Raw genomic sequence first — 14,431 nt, 5'->3', positions numbered from 1 at the left:
ATATAAATTACTTAGTGTAATGTGTTCAAGCAATTCTCTAAAATATTCATGCAAATTAATGTTGCTAATATTATTGTTATTGCTATTCCTACTCCTACTACTACTATGTTGTCGTTGCTTGCTGCTGCTGCACGCATAATTCTGAGTTATCAATTCATGCCCCTTGATTAAACTTTATTTTTCTATTATATAATCCTCTTAAACTTTAATTTATATGCATATAAACTCCTTAAATTTAAAATTATTACCCGGTTAAATAATAAAAAAAATGTAACTAAAAAGTAAAGGTAACTGTAAAGTTTTAAAGGTTGGAACTTGAAAAAGTTATTTACATATGATACAAAATTTAGATGACTTTCTTTTAAGGGTTGATATAATTTTGGTCTGTTAAATTTGAACCTATTTTGATTTTAGTTTTTCAAATTTTGAACATGTGGTTTTGGTTCCTAAGATTTAGTCTGTTTTAAAGTATTAGTTCCTAGAGATGTAATGGTATAAAAACCCACTAAAGTATTGTAAATAGCATTAAAGTAGTGATATGAACTTACTAAATGATACCTAACTAGATTTTATATAAATAATAAAGGATATAAAAAAAGGTCATCAAAACAAAGTTGTTTAGCCCCTTTTTTTAATTGTCGCCGGTTGTTTAAGGAGTTGTTCGTACTAGGTCTTGAGAACTCATCTTTTATATATATATATATATATATATATATATAATCGTAATTTGCATTGTGTTTTGAGGAACTTTTTTTTTATTGTTCACAAAAAATCTAGTAATGTGCCATTTGTGAGTCCGTACCATCATTTTAACATTGTTTACGATGATTTGGCAGATTTTAATATCGTTACACCTTCAAGATATAACGTTTTTCACTAAAAATTATAAGTTTAAAATTTGAGAGATAAAAATCAAAATAAATCTGAGTTTATATTAACTTTTTATTTAATTTAACCCGAGAAACAAGACTTTTGAAATATTAATATTATACTGCCATAAATTCCAACAACTGTTCACAACATTAAATGATTTTGCATATGGCCCCAGTGTTCTTCGTGGACAGCTGCTAGGAAAAGGCTTTTAGCTGCGTGTCCCCGGCGCTACCATCAAGAGGGGGACCCTTGCGTGACTCGCTCCATAAATAAAGCCATAATCTGTTAGCTGGCTGCCATGCGCATCTTTCACTCCTTGCCTTCCAACTTTTGTTATGGCCTTTTCAATTCTACTCTGTTTCGTTTTTCTTCTTCCTCCCCTTTCTTCTTCCCCTGATCCATTGTGTAATCACCTTGATCACTCTGCACTTCTCCAATTCAAGAATCAATTCACAGCCTCATCTGTTTCAAAAACAAGATCATAGGGGAATAGTTCAAATTGCTGCTTGTGGGATGGGGTCACGTGACTCTGGGTCTGGTCATGTGATTGGCATTGATCTTAGTTTAAGTTTTCTTCAAGGTCAACTCACTTCAAATAGCACACTCTTTCAACTTATTCATCTTCAAACACTCAACTTGGCTTACAATGATTTTGAAGGGTCTTCAGTACCATCTCAATTTGGTGACCTTCCTAATCTCACTCATCTAAATTTGAGCTTGTCTCTTTTTACAGGTGAAATTCCTCCCAAAATCACACAATTGTCTAAATTAGTCTCTCTTGATTTGTCTGTTATTTCGGGGAGTTTGAGACTTGAACAATCCACATGGGAACAAATGATTTTAAACATGACTGATTTAAGAGAGCTTGTCTTAGATTATGTGAACATGTCTTCTATTACACCAAGCTCCTTTTATTTGTTTGTGAATTCATCATCCCCTTTGGTTTCCCTCAAACTTAAAGATACTAGGTTGTAGGGAAACATCACAAGTGACATTCTTCGTTTACAAAATCTTCAACAGCTAGATTTGTCATATAATAATAATCTTAAAGGTCAACTTCCAAAGTCCAATTGGAGCTCTCCTCTCTCATCTCTGGATCTCAGCCTCACATCTTTCTCAGGAGGAATATTTGATTCGATAGGTAATTTGAGGCAGCTTAGTAATTTGAATCTGGGAAGTTGTGGATTTCAAGGACCAATTCCTCTGGGCTTCAAGAATCTCACTCATCTAACTCATTTGAACCTTGGCTCAAACAAATTGAGTGGTGAGATTCAATTCCTTTCAAACCTAAAGCTTCTCTCTTCCTTAATCCTTAGTAATAATGATTTTAGTGGACAAATCCCATCATCAGTTTCAAGTCTGAAACATCTCACTGTCTTGGATTTTTCAGAAAATAATTTCAATGGTGAAATCACAAATGTGTTTGGAGAGCTTAGCAAACTAGAGAGTTTATCAATTTTTGGAAACAACATAGGAGGACAGCTTCCATCTTTGTCTAATCTTTCTCAACTCTCTTCTTTTGATTGTAGCTTTAACAAACTAGTTGGTCCAATTCCAAATGAAATTTGCAAACTTTCTAAGTTGGTTAAGTTAGAATTGTCTCATAACTTGTTCAATGGAACAATTCCTTCTGGGTGTTATTCTTCACCATCTTTGAAAGATTTGCATCTTAATGACAACCATCTTACTGGGTCCATTAGCCAATTTTCAAGTTACTCATTGGAAAAGTTTGATCTTTCCAACAATAGGTTGGAAGGAAATTTTTCAGAGTCAATTTTTGGCCTCACAAATCTTTCTCTCTTGAGTCTATCCTCAAATAATTTGAGTGGACTGGTTGATTTTTACCAATTTTCAAAGTTCCAAAATCTAGGGACCCTTGATCTTTCAAACAATAAATTTCTTTCACTAATGAGTGGCTTTAATGAAAATGTTAATCTTTCACTGACCAAACTTTCAACATTAAATTTATCTTCTTTAAACATCAATAACTTCCCCCAATTTTTAGTGAAGCTTCCAGATTTGATGATTTTATCTCTTTCAAACAACAAGATCCAAGGGACCATTCCCAAATGGTTCAATGATGTGGGGAATGGTTCTTTGTTTTATTTGGATCTCTCTCACAATCTTTTGACTTCAGTTGAGTATTTTTCAATGAGAGATATCAAAATTCTTGATCTTAGTTTCAACAAGTTACAAGGACATCTACCAATTCCACCTTGGGGTATTTTGTTCTTTTCAGTTTCCAACAACAAAATAAGTGGGCAAATTTCATCATTGATTTGCAATGCAAGCTCACTTATGATACTCAACTTGTCTCACAATAATTTGTCAGGCCCTATTCCACAGTGCCTTATGGCCTTCCCATCCATTTCTAATCTAGACCTGCGGAACAATGGCCTTACTAGAACTATTCCTGACAATTTTTCAAAGAACAGTGCGTTGAAAACTTTAAATCTCAATAACAACAAACTTGAGGGACCATTCCCTAGATCCTTGGCTTATTGTGATCAACTTCAAATTTTGGATGTGGGAGAGAACCAGATTGAGGACACATTTCCCAATTGGCTTGAAGGTCTACCAGAGTTGCAAGCACTTGTTTTGAGAGATAATAAGCTGCATGGAACTATTACTAGTTCCAACACCAAGCATCCCTTTTGGAAGTTAAGGATCTTTGATATTTCCAGCAACCATTTCAGTGGGTCTTTGCCAGCAGCATACATCAAAGAATTTAAAGGAATGGTCAAGGTAGACAGTGTTGAAACAGGATCACTGTACATGGAAAATAGAAATGATCCCTTATATCAGTATTCAGTGAAGATCAATCTGAAAGATAATGCCAGGGAGCTTGAAAAGATCTTAAAAGCATTCACTATTCTTGACTTGTCAAGTAATAAATTTGATGGAGAGATTCCAAAAGTGATTGGTGAGTTATATTCACTGAAAGGACTAAATTTATCCCACAATGGAATCACTGGTTCTATTCCTCAATCAATGGGGAATTTGACAAATCTTGAATGGTTAGATCTATCATGGAACAAGCTTGTGGGTGAGATTCCTCCAACATTGACAAATCTCAACTTTTTGGCTATTCTGAACCTTTCACAGAACCAGCTTGAGGGAATCATACCAAGAGGTAAGCAATTTGACACATTCTTAGAAGATTCATATGAGGGAAATTCAAAATTGTGTGGAGTTCCATTGACAAAAAGTTGCAGCAAGGATGAAGGAAAACTGCCACAACCATCTTCATCAATGTTCTTTGATTTTGGTTGGAAACCAGTAGCCATTGGATATGGATGTGGGATGATATTTGGAATTTTCATGGGATATCTTATATTCTTAATTGGAAAACCTCAGTGGCTTGTTAGAACTTTTGGAGGTCAAATTAAGAAACACAAAAAAGAGACCAGAAATAGAGTTCGTGCAAATCGAGGAAGAACAAATTAGCTAAAGAATTTGGTTTTGTATGATATTATAGTTTATGTGTGTTTGTTAGTCCCCCCCTTTTTGCCTTTCTTGTTTGGCATATCGTATCATGTTTCTCGAGTATTTTGGTAATAATATGAGCATAGTATTTTCTTTTTTCTAATTTAGTATGCTCTTATTCTGTTTGAGTAATTAAATTTTAAGTGATTTGACATCATCATCTATATTGTATAAATTGTTTTTCATTTTCATCATTGTCCTTTTCACTTCTTTTCTTTTGAAAATTTAAGCACATGAAAAGAAAAATCACCCATTTTTTATGAAATTAAATTTAAAATTTAACACGAAAGATATTCAATAATTCAAGATTACCCGCAAGCTTTTTTTTGTGTGTAATAATTTAATAATAAGTTGTCTTAGTAGTCACGCTTGAATGAAGTCATATGTTTGAACTTAGCATTGATGTGCTTATATTTATACACGTATGTTTAATTTTATAAAATTAAAAAAAAAAGGTTAATAAGGTTGATATACTTTTGATGTTTAGTCTTTTAGTCCTTTTTCTTAAAAAATAATTTTTTTAACCCTTCAAATTAGATATCAATCTTTTTGGTCCTTGAGCTCAAGAGAGAATAAGATCATACAATGCAATCATTTAGGACTTTTTTAGTATGATGGAAGATTTTTTTTTGGGAAGGAATAAGAACATGAATGGAAATCAGAATTGGAATAGAATCTACATAATCCATAAAAATAGGTAGGCAGAGCTGAATCAAATGCATCATGCAATTCTAGAGTGCCATGTTAGATTCAACTATTTCGGAGAGGCTGCCACACAAAAGCATATAAAACCTTTTAGGGTTTTTTTTTTTTGGAAATACTACAACACAGAAATTCAATCCCTAATTTCGCTCCTTCAGTTTTTCAAATTCAAAATCCACCTTATCACCGCTCGTAATATTAATTAATATAAACTTCCTTCCAAGATACAAACACTTACATCTCCAAGATACATCCTTGTCTGTACTAGGCTTTGTTCACTTTTTTTTATTCGTTAAAGAAAATTTACTATCGAGAAAGGAATCCATATACCCATCATACACAACCCGTAATTTAACAACACGGGATACATAATTCACAACCTCCCAGAGAGGTGCGGGGTGTCACGTGAGCTATAAATTCTTCGCCATAAACTTTGTTTACTAACGTCATGTGTAACTCAACACCATACAAAGTGTGTATACGAACATGCATATATGACAAAGTGTGCATATAAATATGCATATATGTCAAGATGCACACGGCATTTATTCTATTGCTTACAATGCAGATTTAAAAAAAAAAAAAAAGGGAAAATGACACATAAAGAAGCCTGAAATAATAAAATGCCAAAATGGGAAGCTAAGCAAATGTATTACCAGATAGGGAAGTGTTGCCTGATTTGGGATTATGCAAATGTTGCATAATTACGAAACAGCCCCTCATATGCAAACAGAAAAAGTGACCGGTGGAAGTGTGCAAGTTGTGGCGGGAGCTGGAGGAAAAACTTGGGAGGGACCATGAACGTGGGAGCATGAACGCGCGAAGCAACAACTGAACGACGGAAGCGAGGTTAGTATTCAGTGACTATATTGTTGGCCTTTGTCTTTTGTCCCTCTCCTTTATGCGCCGGTTGATTTTCCTCTTCCCGTTGGATGGCAATGTCGTCGATGTGGGGATGGTTTTGAGGTGGAGAGGGTGGCGAAGCATGGAGACGGCGTGGGTATATAGAAAGTGTGGGGAAGGACGGTGATCAGAGGGTGAATGCACGGGGAAGGAAAAACACTGAGGGAGAGGGGTTTGATGGTGTCACAAGTGGGTTAGAGTGATTAGTGTCAGATAAAGGGACAATGTTAGAGGGAGATTCGAATAATGGAGTGGATTGATTCTGAGAAAATGAAGCATTAGTGTGGACAGGAAAGAAATGAGTGTTTTGTTGCAAATTATAAGCATGAATGTGTCAAACCCTAAGTTGGTCGTGTAAGTTGATGATGATGGTATTAAGTCATATAATCATTCGACTTCTGTTATCAGTGCAGGTAATGAAGATAAATGAATTTTGAAGCTAGGTCATCTTGTGGGAAGGAGCTGTTCTGTTATTTTCATGTGGGGGGGAAATTTGTGACAAATGGTGAAGGTGAAGTGAGATATAATGGAGGTGGCGTGAGGTTAAGAAGCATTAAGGATGGGCTGACACTTGATGAATTGAGGCTAATGATATCTGAGTGGATTGGTGGTGATGGAAGAAATTATGACATTAAGTACACAGTGGCCTTTGATGAGAAGACATTGATTGACCTTCATGACAATGCTGAAATGTATAACCTCTTTCAATACAATGGGAACAGCGATCATGTGTATGTGGCCAAAAAAAGACAAGTGGGTCCCCAACCAAAGGACAATGTAGAAATGTAAGTGGAAGTTTGTCCTAACTATTTGTTATCATTTATGAATTTCTTCTTGTCATTTGTGTTAACGAGTCTTGTCATTATGAATGCAGAACAGAGAGATTCATGGGCATGTCACAGCAAACGGAACTGGATGCGTCTCCTATTAGTTTGTGTTGTGATTATGGCTGGCTTAGTGAAGAAAATGCTCGTGAATGTGACAATGATGAAATAAGTGGGCCCCCTAATGTGGATAAATCTATCGAAGCTGAAGATACGGATGGTAGTGAGATGGTTCATGCGGAATGGAGGGGACTTTTAACAGGAGTGGGCCAACGTTTTCCTAGTGCAGATGTATTTCGGGTGTCTGTATACAAGTTTGCACTTGCAAACAAGTTTGTGGCCAAGTATATGAGGAATAGCAAGGAATTCATGTCGATGAGGTGTAAAGTTGAGGGTTGTCCATGGAAGCTATGTGCAAATCATGTGGGGAAGAGTTGTGATGTGCTACGAGTGACAACATTTATAAACCGGCATGTTCATTCTGCCCAAGATAGCTTGGACGTGATGCATTATGGAAGAGTTAGTTTGAACTCATCAATAATAATTGATGAGATGAGGGATCATGCAGACAAGCGCACTTCTGAGATAAGGAAGAGGTTGAAACGAGAGTATAGGATTGATCTAACATATAAACAGGCTTATAGAGCAAGAGAGAAGTCATTGGAAGACATATATGGCAGGCCTGAACAATCATACATGCTCATACCATGGGTATGCGAAAGGATAAAGGAAACATATGAAAAATCAGTGGTTGAATGGACTGCTATTGGGAACCGGTTTGAGCGTGTTTTCATTGCCTACGGGGCATGCATTGAGGGTTTCTTGGGTGGCGTGAGGCATATTATGTATGTTGATGGAACTCACTTAAGCGGACCATACAAGGGGACAATGTTGTCAGCTTCAACTTATGATGCAGATAACGAGCTGCTGCCGTTTGCAATTGCAATTGTGAAGGGAGAAATACTAGATGACTGGACGTGGTTTTTCTATATGATAAAAAAAATCCTGGGTTCTGTGGAAGTAACGATTGTATCAGATCGACACAATGCTATCATCGGAGGAGTGGCATCAATCTTTGGGGGTCAAAGGCATGCTTTTGTTATAGACACATCAAGGAGAATTTTAGTTCAGAAGTTATGAAAATGAATAAGGGGCAAACAAGGACAAATGGCCGATCAAAGGAGGATGCACTATATTTATTGGATAAAATTGCATACGCAAGGACGGATGAGAAATTTGAGGCAGCAATGGATGACATGAGATCCTTTTCTCCAAGGCTATTTGATTGGCTTATTCATCATGGGGATGTAGATAGGTGGGCTAAAAGCAGGTTCCCATATAAAAGATGGAACAATATTACAAGTAATATAGCAGAATCATTCAATGCATGGATGGTGAATGAGAGAAAGCATACTGTACCCCAATTGATCTATGAGCACCGAGATAAAGTTGCAAGAAAGTTGCATGCCTCTATGTGGCTATGACCAAATGGAAGAATTGCGTTGGTCCAAATATAGAGAGTAAGGTGCTGGATATGGTGGCTGGGTCTGACCATATTTATGCTGAAAATTATGGTGGGGGAAGAGTGAAGGTGACAACATCACGTGGAGACCATCGGGTTGATCTTGGACTACACCAATGCAGTTGCAGATCTTGGCAAATGATGGGGATCCCTTGTTCCCATGCTTGTGCTGCCATCAAGATTGTGCACGGCAATGTTTATGATTATATTGATAATTGCTATAAAAAGTCATCACAAGAAAAGATTTATGCTCGCAGTATGATTCTTGTGGTAACAACAGACATGCCTCACCCAAATAACTACTATAGAATAGAAAATGTCAGTGAGCAAGTTTTCTTGCTACCTCCCATGACATCCCGACCACCAGGAAGGCCAAAAGTAAACAGGGATGAATCACAGTTCCACAACAAACGGATATACCACTATGGAAGATGCCACCCTGGACACACAAGGAGGAATTGCAGAAATCCTAACCCATCATGAAGTTTCGAGTACAGTGGGGATGGGTCATTTTTTGTGTACATAGTTGTATGCTCCGCCCTTGTCAACTTTTTTGGGACTGGGGTTATAGTTAGGAGCTAGGTGGAGACATTTTTTTGTAAGTAAGCTGATAGAAATTTCAGTGATAAGGGAGCATTAAGTGTGGCTAGTATCTTAATGTCCACTTGTTGTTGAATACATGAAAGGAAGTTACTGTTATGGGGATGTTAGCTTTTGTTAATGGCGCATTACTTGTTATCATTTTTAAATTTGTTCTGGTTATTGGCAGTGATGCTATCAGCATAAGCTGACAGCCGTGTTGAACTGATGTTGTAAAATCAGACCAGGTTATCCTTATCATTATCGTTGTCATATTCGCTTCACTTGGTGTCATTTTTAAATTTGTTCTGGTCATTGGCAGTGATGCTATCAGCATAAGCTGACAGCCGTGTTGAACTGATGTTGTAAAATCAGACCAGGTTATCCTTATCATTATCGCTGTTATATTCACTTCACTTGGTGTCATTTTCTGTTGGATACCAACAGGATATATTGAAGTAAAATTTAGTGACCTAAACAAAAAATGAAAACCAATAGCACATGTCCAATGGGGTTGTTGTCATCATTTGTTTTGGTGTGGTTAAACCCAGATTCATTCATGTCACTGGGGAATAAATTGGCATCATGGATCTCAACTATCATACATTTATGGACACCAATCTCTGTTAACCATAACAATACACAGTAAATTTTTGGTCAGCCTACAATGCACATTACATACAGCAATCTAACAGAGGACAAGTGAATTATGACCCTAACATCGAGACACCTAAGACCGACGCCTTTTCTTGGACTTTGTGCTCTTGGTTGGTTGTGGTCGTCGAATAAGGGCCAATGCCTCGTCACGTTTTTCATTCTGTTCATGATTCACCAACCACCATGTCAGGTCACGACGAAAGCCAGCAACTTCTTCCTCTGTGTAGGTAAGGGTCACACCAGGTTCCCATCTTCTCAGCCACATCATGCAGTGCACCCCACAATCCCTCCTGTGGACGCAACAATATCAGCACAGTTAGTTAACACATCTGACATGTGCATTCACCACACAAAAATCGAATTTGACAAAACTGACAGGTTATTCTGCTGGGGAACTTCTGCAAATATCATGGGAGACATTGGCTTTTTCCCAACCAATCCTGGCTTGACCAAGTCCAGTATAATATTGAACCTCATCCTCTGCAACAAGATTCAGGACCAACATAGAAAGTTTAATGATTTTCCAAGTTCAAAAACTAGGGTAAAGATAATGAGTTTTTTCTTACACAGTCATCCACAGCCATTTCCACTGGGTCTTTGATGACAACCTTCTTCTTCTGCTTTCTGTCCTTGGTTCCAAAATGGTTCCTCATGGAGTCTATTACGTGGAAATCCAATGTGCTAAGCTGAATGGCAACACAAAACCAGTGTTGGCCAACAAGAGCCAGACCAATTATGAAATCACATTCAGCTAAGTTGTAGCCAAGGAACTCAGGAAGAAAGAGCTTCTTATATTTTTGGGCTTTCCAGGTTGGATCATGTGCCATCATGTTCTGCATGACATGAAATTGTTAATCCATTAACAGAGAACAAGTCATTTCCAATTCAATTGCTGTCATTGGTATTTGCATTTGGAATTATGCAACCTCACCATGAAATCAACATCGAAAATGTGCCTCTTCCCTGGCCCCAACTCTGCCTTCATGTCCTCCATCACTGCCTTGCACACCAAATTAAATACCTACAGAACACAAGTGAAAACGTCATTCTGATACAATAATCTCACCAAACATTATCAAACATAATCATGGGTGCAGGGACAGAGCATTCTAAAATACCCTGTTATTTACTCTGTTCACTCCACCCAGGGAAAACAGCTGTTGTCGGTCTATATCTTCATCAAACATTTTGATGACAGTCCTGCAAACATTGTCAGATGTCAGTGACAGAAAGTATGGTGTTGGGGACATCAATACTTGTCATCCCCATGTATTTTATTGTCATTTTCAATTCTATTGCTGTCATTGTCAGGGCACACTGTGTCATTTAAAAACAAAACGCTAGCTAGGGATATACGTACATATTCCCCTCTTCCTCTCCCTTGGGTCTACGGGATATTAAAGTGAAAAAGATGTCCATTTCCTCCTTTGGCCTCTTCGTCCTCGGAGCTGCCTTGAATTCTATCCACGGAGATTTAATTGTGGAACTCTTTGCCCTTGTTGACCTCCTAAGGTCAATCGATTTTTCAGGCCCTCCTTCCTCCCCACTATCACTGCTCACCCATTCGCGATCCAACAGCAAAGGAACATTGGTAGGGGTCATTGTCAGTACATGTGTATCTTCCTCACCCTCATCATCTGAATCCCGAACCTCCTTATCATCATCTTCGGCCTCCCAACCACATAATCATGACTGACTTCCATGTCATCATGGTCATCTTCCTCCTCATCAACCACATGACCTCCTTCCCTGTCATCATGGTCATCTTCCTCCTCATCCTCATCGTCGTCATCATCACCTCCATGACCATCACAGTCACCCTCTTCTTCCACCTCCTCAACCATGTAATCATCACTGACTTCCCTGTCATGAAGGTCATGTTGTTCTTCATCCTCATCCTCATCCTCATCCTTCTCATCATCTCCTTTGCTGGTTTCATCCTCATCAAGTTCCTCATCTGCACTTCCCGCTGCAACCTCTCTTGCAATCTCCTCCACCACTCGGTCAACATCATCAGCTTCTTCAGCATCGTTACCAGCTGCATCACCAACTGTTTCAACCCCTTCTTTAGCAGTGGCATTCTCATTCCCCATCCCCTTAACTTTGGCGTTCAATCCAATCTGCAGTTTGAGTAGCTCATCATCAAGAGCCTTATTAACGTCCTCTGGCTTTCTTCAAGCTTCTTCACAAAACGAGCCCTCAACTCCTTCAATGCCTGCATACACAGTAAATGAAGATATCAAAAAAATTGTTCACTGTTATTGAATGCCAGTATCTCACTGGTCATTTGTAAATAAAGTCTTGTCATCTCAAGTATCAACCTTGCTAATAGACTGACTTAAACTCAGGTCACGTATATTTTCTAAGTTCCCACATACCGGATCTAAAGACTGCAAAATTGGACTATCCTCATGTCCTGCTGAGTATACCTCGCTGCCACTGCTTCCATGCAATATTCCCATGCTGCTACCTCTCTCTTTCTCCACCCTCTCCTTTATCTTCTCCTCGGTCCAATATTCAATGGCGCTTGTTGAACCCCGGTCAACAGACAATCCCAGCGGGAAACGCTCAGCAAAATACAGCTGCAAAACCAAATAAAGATAGGTCACACTTCTGCAACAATAACATAAAACAAAAATATAGTGAACCATAAGAAAAATATTGACTTACCAGCAGCAAATAAAGACACCCTCCAACATTGCAGGTTCCTTTCTTCTTCTTCTTTGTCATCTTCACAAAGTCTCCCATTTCCTTCCACAGGTTCTTGATTATGTACGTTGACCAATCATATTTCCCAAACCCATCCATCGTGTGACGCATCACTTTCAACAAACGTATATGTACAGTTGTGCTTGACCCAGGACATAAAAAGCTCCAACTGTATAAAGCATAAATAGGAACTCAAAATTGTCGCTTTCTTCCCCAGATAATATCCTCTTCAGTATTGGGTAAATGGAACCTTCCAATAAGTGTCCTTCAACCTCTTGTATTCGGGTCATCCTCACTAACATCATATTTCACTTCCTCCCCACTGTCAGGTACACCTAGAAACTCATGGGCATCTTTTGCCTCAATTGCCTGCCCTTGCCCTCTAATGGTCAAAAAATGCGTTGGTGGGTCATAGCATCTCAACAATGACACAAGTAGATCACGTGGAAGTTGCTTCACATTCACATTAAGCAAGTTCCCAAATCCCATCCTCTGAACTTTCTGCCTTAACCGCCTGTTCTTCTTCACATATTCAGCCAATGATAGAAATCCGGGCAATGAGCACCGGGTGTACAAGGGAACATCATACTTCTTCTTCTCACCTTTCTGTGGCTTCGTTTTCCTTGCCCTCTCATTATACCTATCTTTCTCTTCTTCACTCAGGGCCCTCCATGCCTTCCCCACTTCAATTTTTTCTTCTCTTGCGTTTTTACACTTCTCACCTCGTTTTGCCATATACTCCCTTCTGAACAACACAAGCCCACTGTGGACTCCTTTGCTTGTGGACCCTTCCCCTTCTTCCAACACCATCTCGTATAGTTCTGCAAAGTCATCAAGGTACCATCATTAAATCATAATTTTTATACATACTACATATCTAGTTCTTTCCAGATTCGTTATGGTCATTTCCAATTCCTTCATTGTCATTTACAATATGGCCATTACAGAGTGACAGTAAGGATGCTGCTATGAATATGGTCGTTTCCAATTAATTTATTGTCATTACCAATATGCCCATTACAGACTAACAGTTAGGTCATTACTATGAATATGGTCATTTCCAATTAATTCATTGTCATTTACAATATGGCCATTACATTGTGACAGTAAGGATGCTGCTATGAATATGGTCGTTTCCAGTTAATTTATTGTCATTACCAATATGCCCATTACAACTAATAGTTAGGTCATTACTATGAATATGGTCATTTCCAATTAATTCATTGTCATTACCAACATGGCCATTACAGTCTGACAGTAAGGTCATTACTATGAATATGGTCATTTCAAGTTCCTTCATAGTCATTTACCAGTTTGGTATTGTCATTTCTAGTTTATTCATATAATCTTTCCACTCATTCAGACAGTAAGGTCATTACTATGAATATGGTCATTTTAGGTTCGATCATAGTTATTTACCAGTATGTTATTGTCATTTCCAGTTGTTCATATAATTTTTCCAGTCAATCAGACAATTTTCCTACTGATTTCAAAACCCATTTTTCCAGTTCTCAACTACGTTATTAAAAACAGAATAGCTTGCCACAGAGACTCAGCATAAACCCTTAATCGCCATTCCTGTCATTCACAAACTTCATCGCGTCATATCTAAATATTGCCCAATCATTGCTTCCTAGACTCACTGAAATGTTGTTGATGCTTGTTAACTGCAATGGTGAATCACCGTGCGCCAACCTTCGTCTTTCCACATAATCAGTCAGACGCGACCACGTTCGCCCTTCGAACAGCACACCCTTCCACTTCCAACTCCTCTGCTCTCTTACGCACACACTATTTCGGGGTCCTCAACTGTCCAGCTTGCCGACATTTTTAGGGCAACAATGGGGATGGTGAAAGCAAGAAACCGAGAAGCACGACGGGCAGTGCACGAGTGTTCGCGCCTTCTCTCTCTCCGCTTTCAAACGCTGACTGACAGGGGCTGTTTCGTAATTATGCAACATTTGCATAATCCCAAATCAAGCAACACTTCCCTATCTGGTAATACATTTGCTTAGCTTCCCATTTTGGTATTTTATTATTTCAGGCTTCTTTATGTGTCATTTTTCCAAAAAAAAAAATGCATTTAGCACATTATAAATGTAGGAGCATGTGTTAATAGCCCTCAATATGTGAGAACCACTTTCAGTACTTATTATAGTTATGAACATCTTGATAC

At 38.2% G+C, this 14,431-nt stretch overlaps 3 protein-coding genes across 3 annotated transcripts; 2 read left to right on the top strand and 1 right to left on the bottom strand.

Moving 5' to 3' along the window:
- Window positions 1–1,404: 1,404 nt before the first annotated feature.
- Window positions 1,405–4,458, top strand: LOC114712618 (receptor-like protein 9DC3). Its single transcript, XM_028897165.1, has one exon. It carries the CDS (start codon window positions 2,782–2,784, stop codon window positions 4,318–4,320), a length of 1,539 nt encoding a protein of 512 aa, XP_028752998.1. The 5' UTR covers window positions 1,405–2,781; the 3' UTR covers window positions 4,321–4,458.
- A 1,932-nt stretch (window positions 4,459–6,390) lies between these two features.
- LOC114712617 (uncharacterized) lies at window positions 6,391–7,928 on the top strand. Its single transcript, XM_028897164.1, has 2 exons — window positions 6,391–6,749; window positions 6,839–7,928. Exons 1-2 carry the CDS (start codon window positions 6,391–6,393, stop codon window positions 7,926–7,928), a joined length of 1,449 nt encoding a protein of 482 aa, XP_028752997.1.
- A 1,598-nt stretch (window positions 7,929–9,526) lies between these two features.
- LOC114712619 (uncharacterized) lies at window positions 9,527–10,158 on the bottom strand. Its single transcript, XM_028897166.1, has 3 exons — window positions 10,113–10,158; window positions 9,923–10,026; window positions 9,527–9,836 (listed from the first exon to the last, which is right to left on the bottom strand). The coding sequence occupies exons 1-3, from the start codon at window positions 10,128–10,130 to the stop codon at window positions 9,620–9,622; spliced, it is 339 nt and encodes a 112-aa protein (XP_028752999.1). The 5' UTR covers window positions 10,131–10,158; the 3' UTR covers window positions 9,527–9,619.
- Between the last annotated feature and the right edge of the window lie 4,273 nt (window positions 10,159–14,431).

The sequence above is a fragment of the Neltuma alba genome, unplaced genomic scaffold (genome assembly GCF_004799145.2).
Source record: "Neltuma alba isolate B1F8T4 unplaced genomic scaffold, ASM479914v2 tig00011381_pilon, whole genome shotgun sequence".
NCBI classification, from domain to species: domain Eukaryota; kingdom Viridiplantae; phylum Streptophyta; class Magnoliopsida; order Fabales; family Fabaceae; genus Neltuma; species Neltuma alba.
Note: the sequence above shows the minus strand (reverse complement) of the source record. Positions and strands in the feature narration are given on the sequence as shown.

Bases quoted from the DNA above. Each gene is read 5' to 3' on its own strand.
- LOC114712618 (XM_028897165.1), top strand. From the start codon at position 2,782: ATGAGTGGCTTTAATGAAAATGTTAATCTTTCACTGACCAAACTTTCA.
- LOC114712617 (XM_028897164.1), top strand. From the start codon at position 6,391: ATGAATTTTGAAGCTAGGTCATCTTGTGGGAAGGAGCTGTTCTGTTAT. The intron at 6,750-6,838 runs GTAAGTGGAAGT...TTATGAATGCAG, and splicing joins CCAAAGGACAATGTAGAAAT to AACAGAGAGATTCATGGGCA.
- LOC114712619 (XM_028897166.1), bottom strand. The intron at 9,837-9,922 runs GTCAGTTTTGTC...TTGCGTCCACAG, and splicing joins GTTCCCCAGCAGAATAACCT to GAGGGATTGTGGGGTGCACT.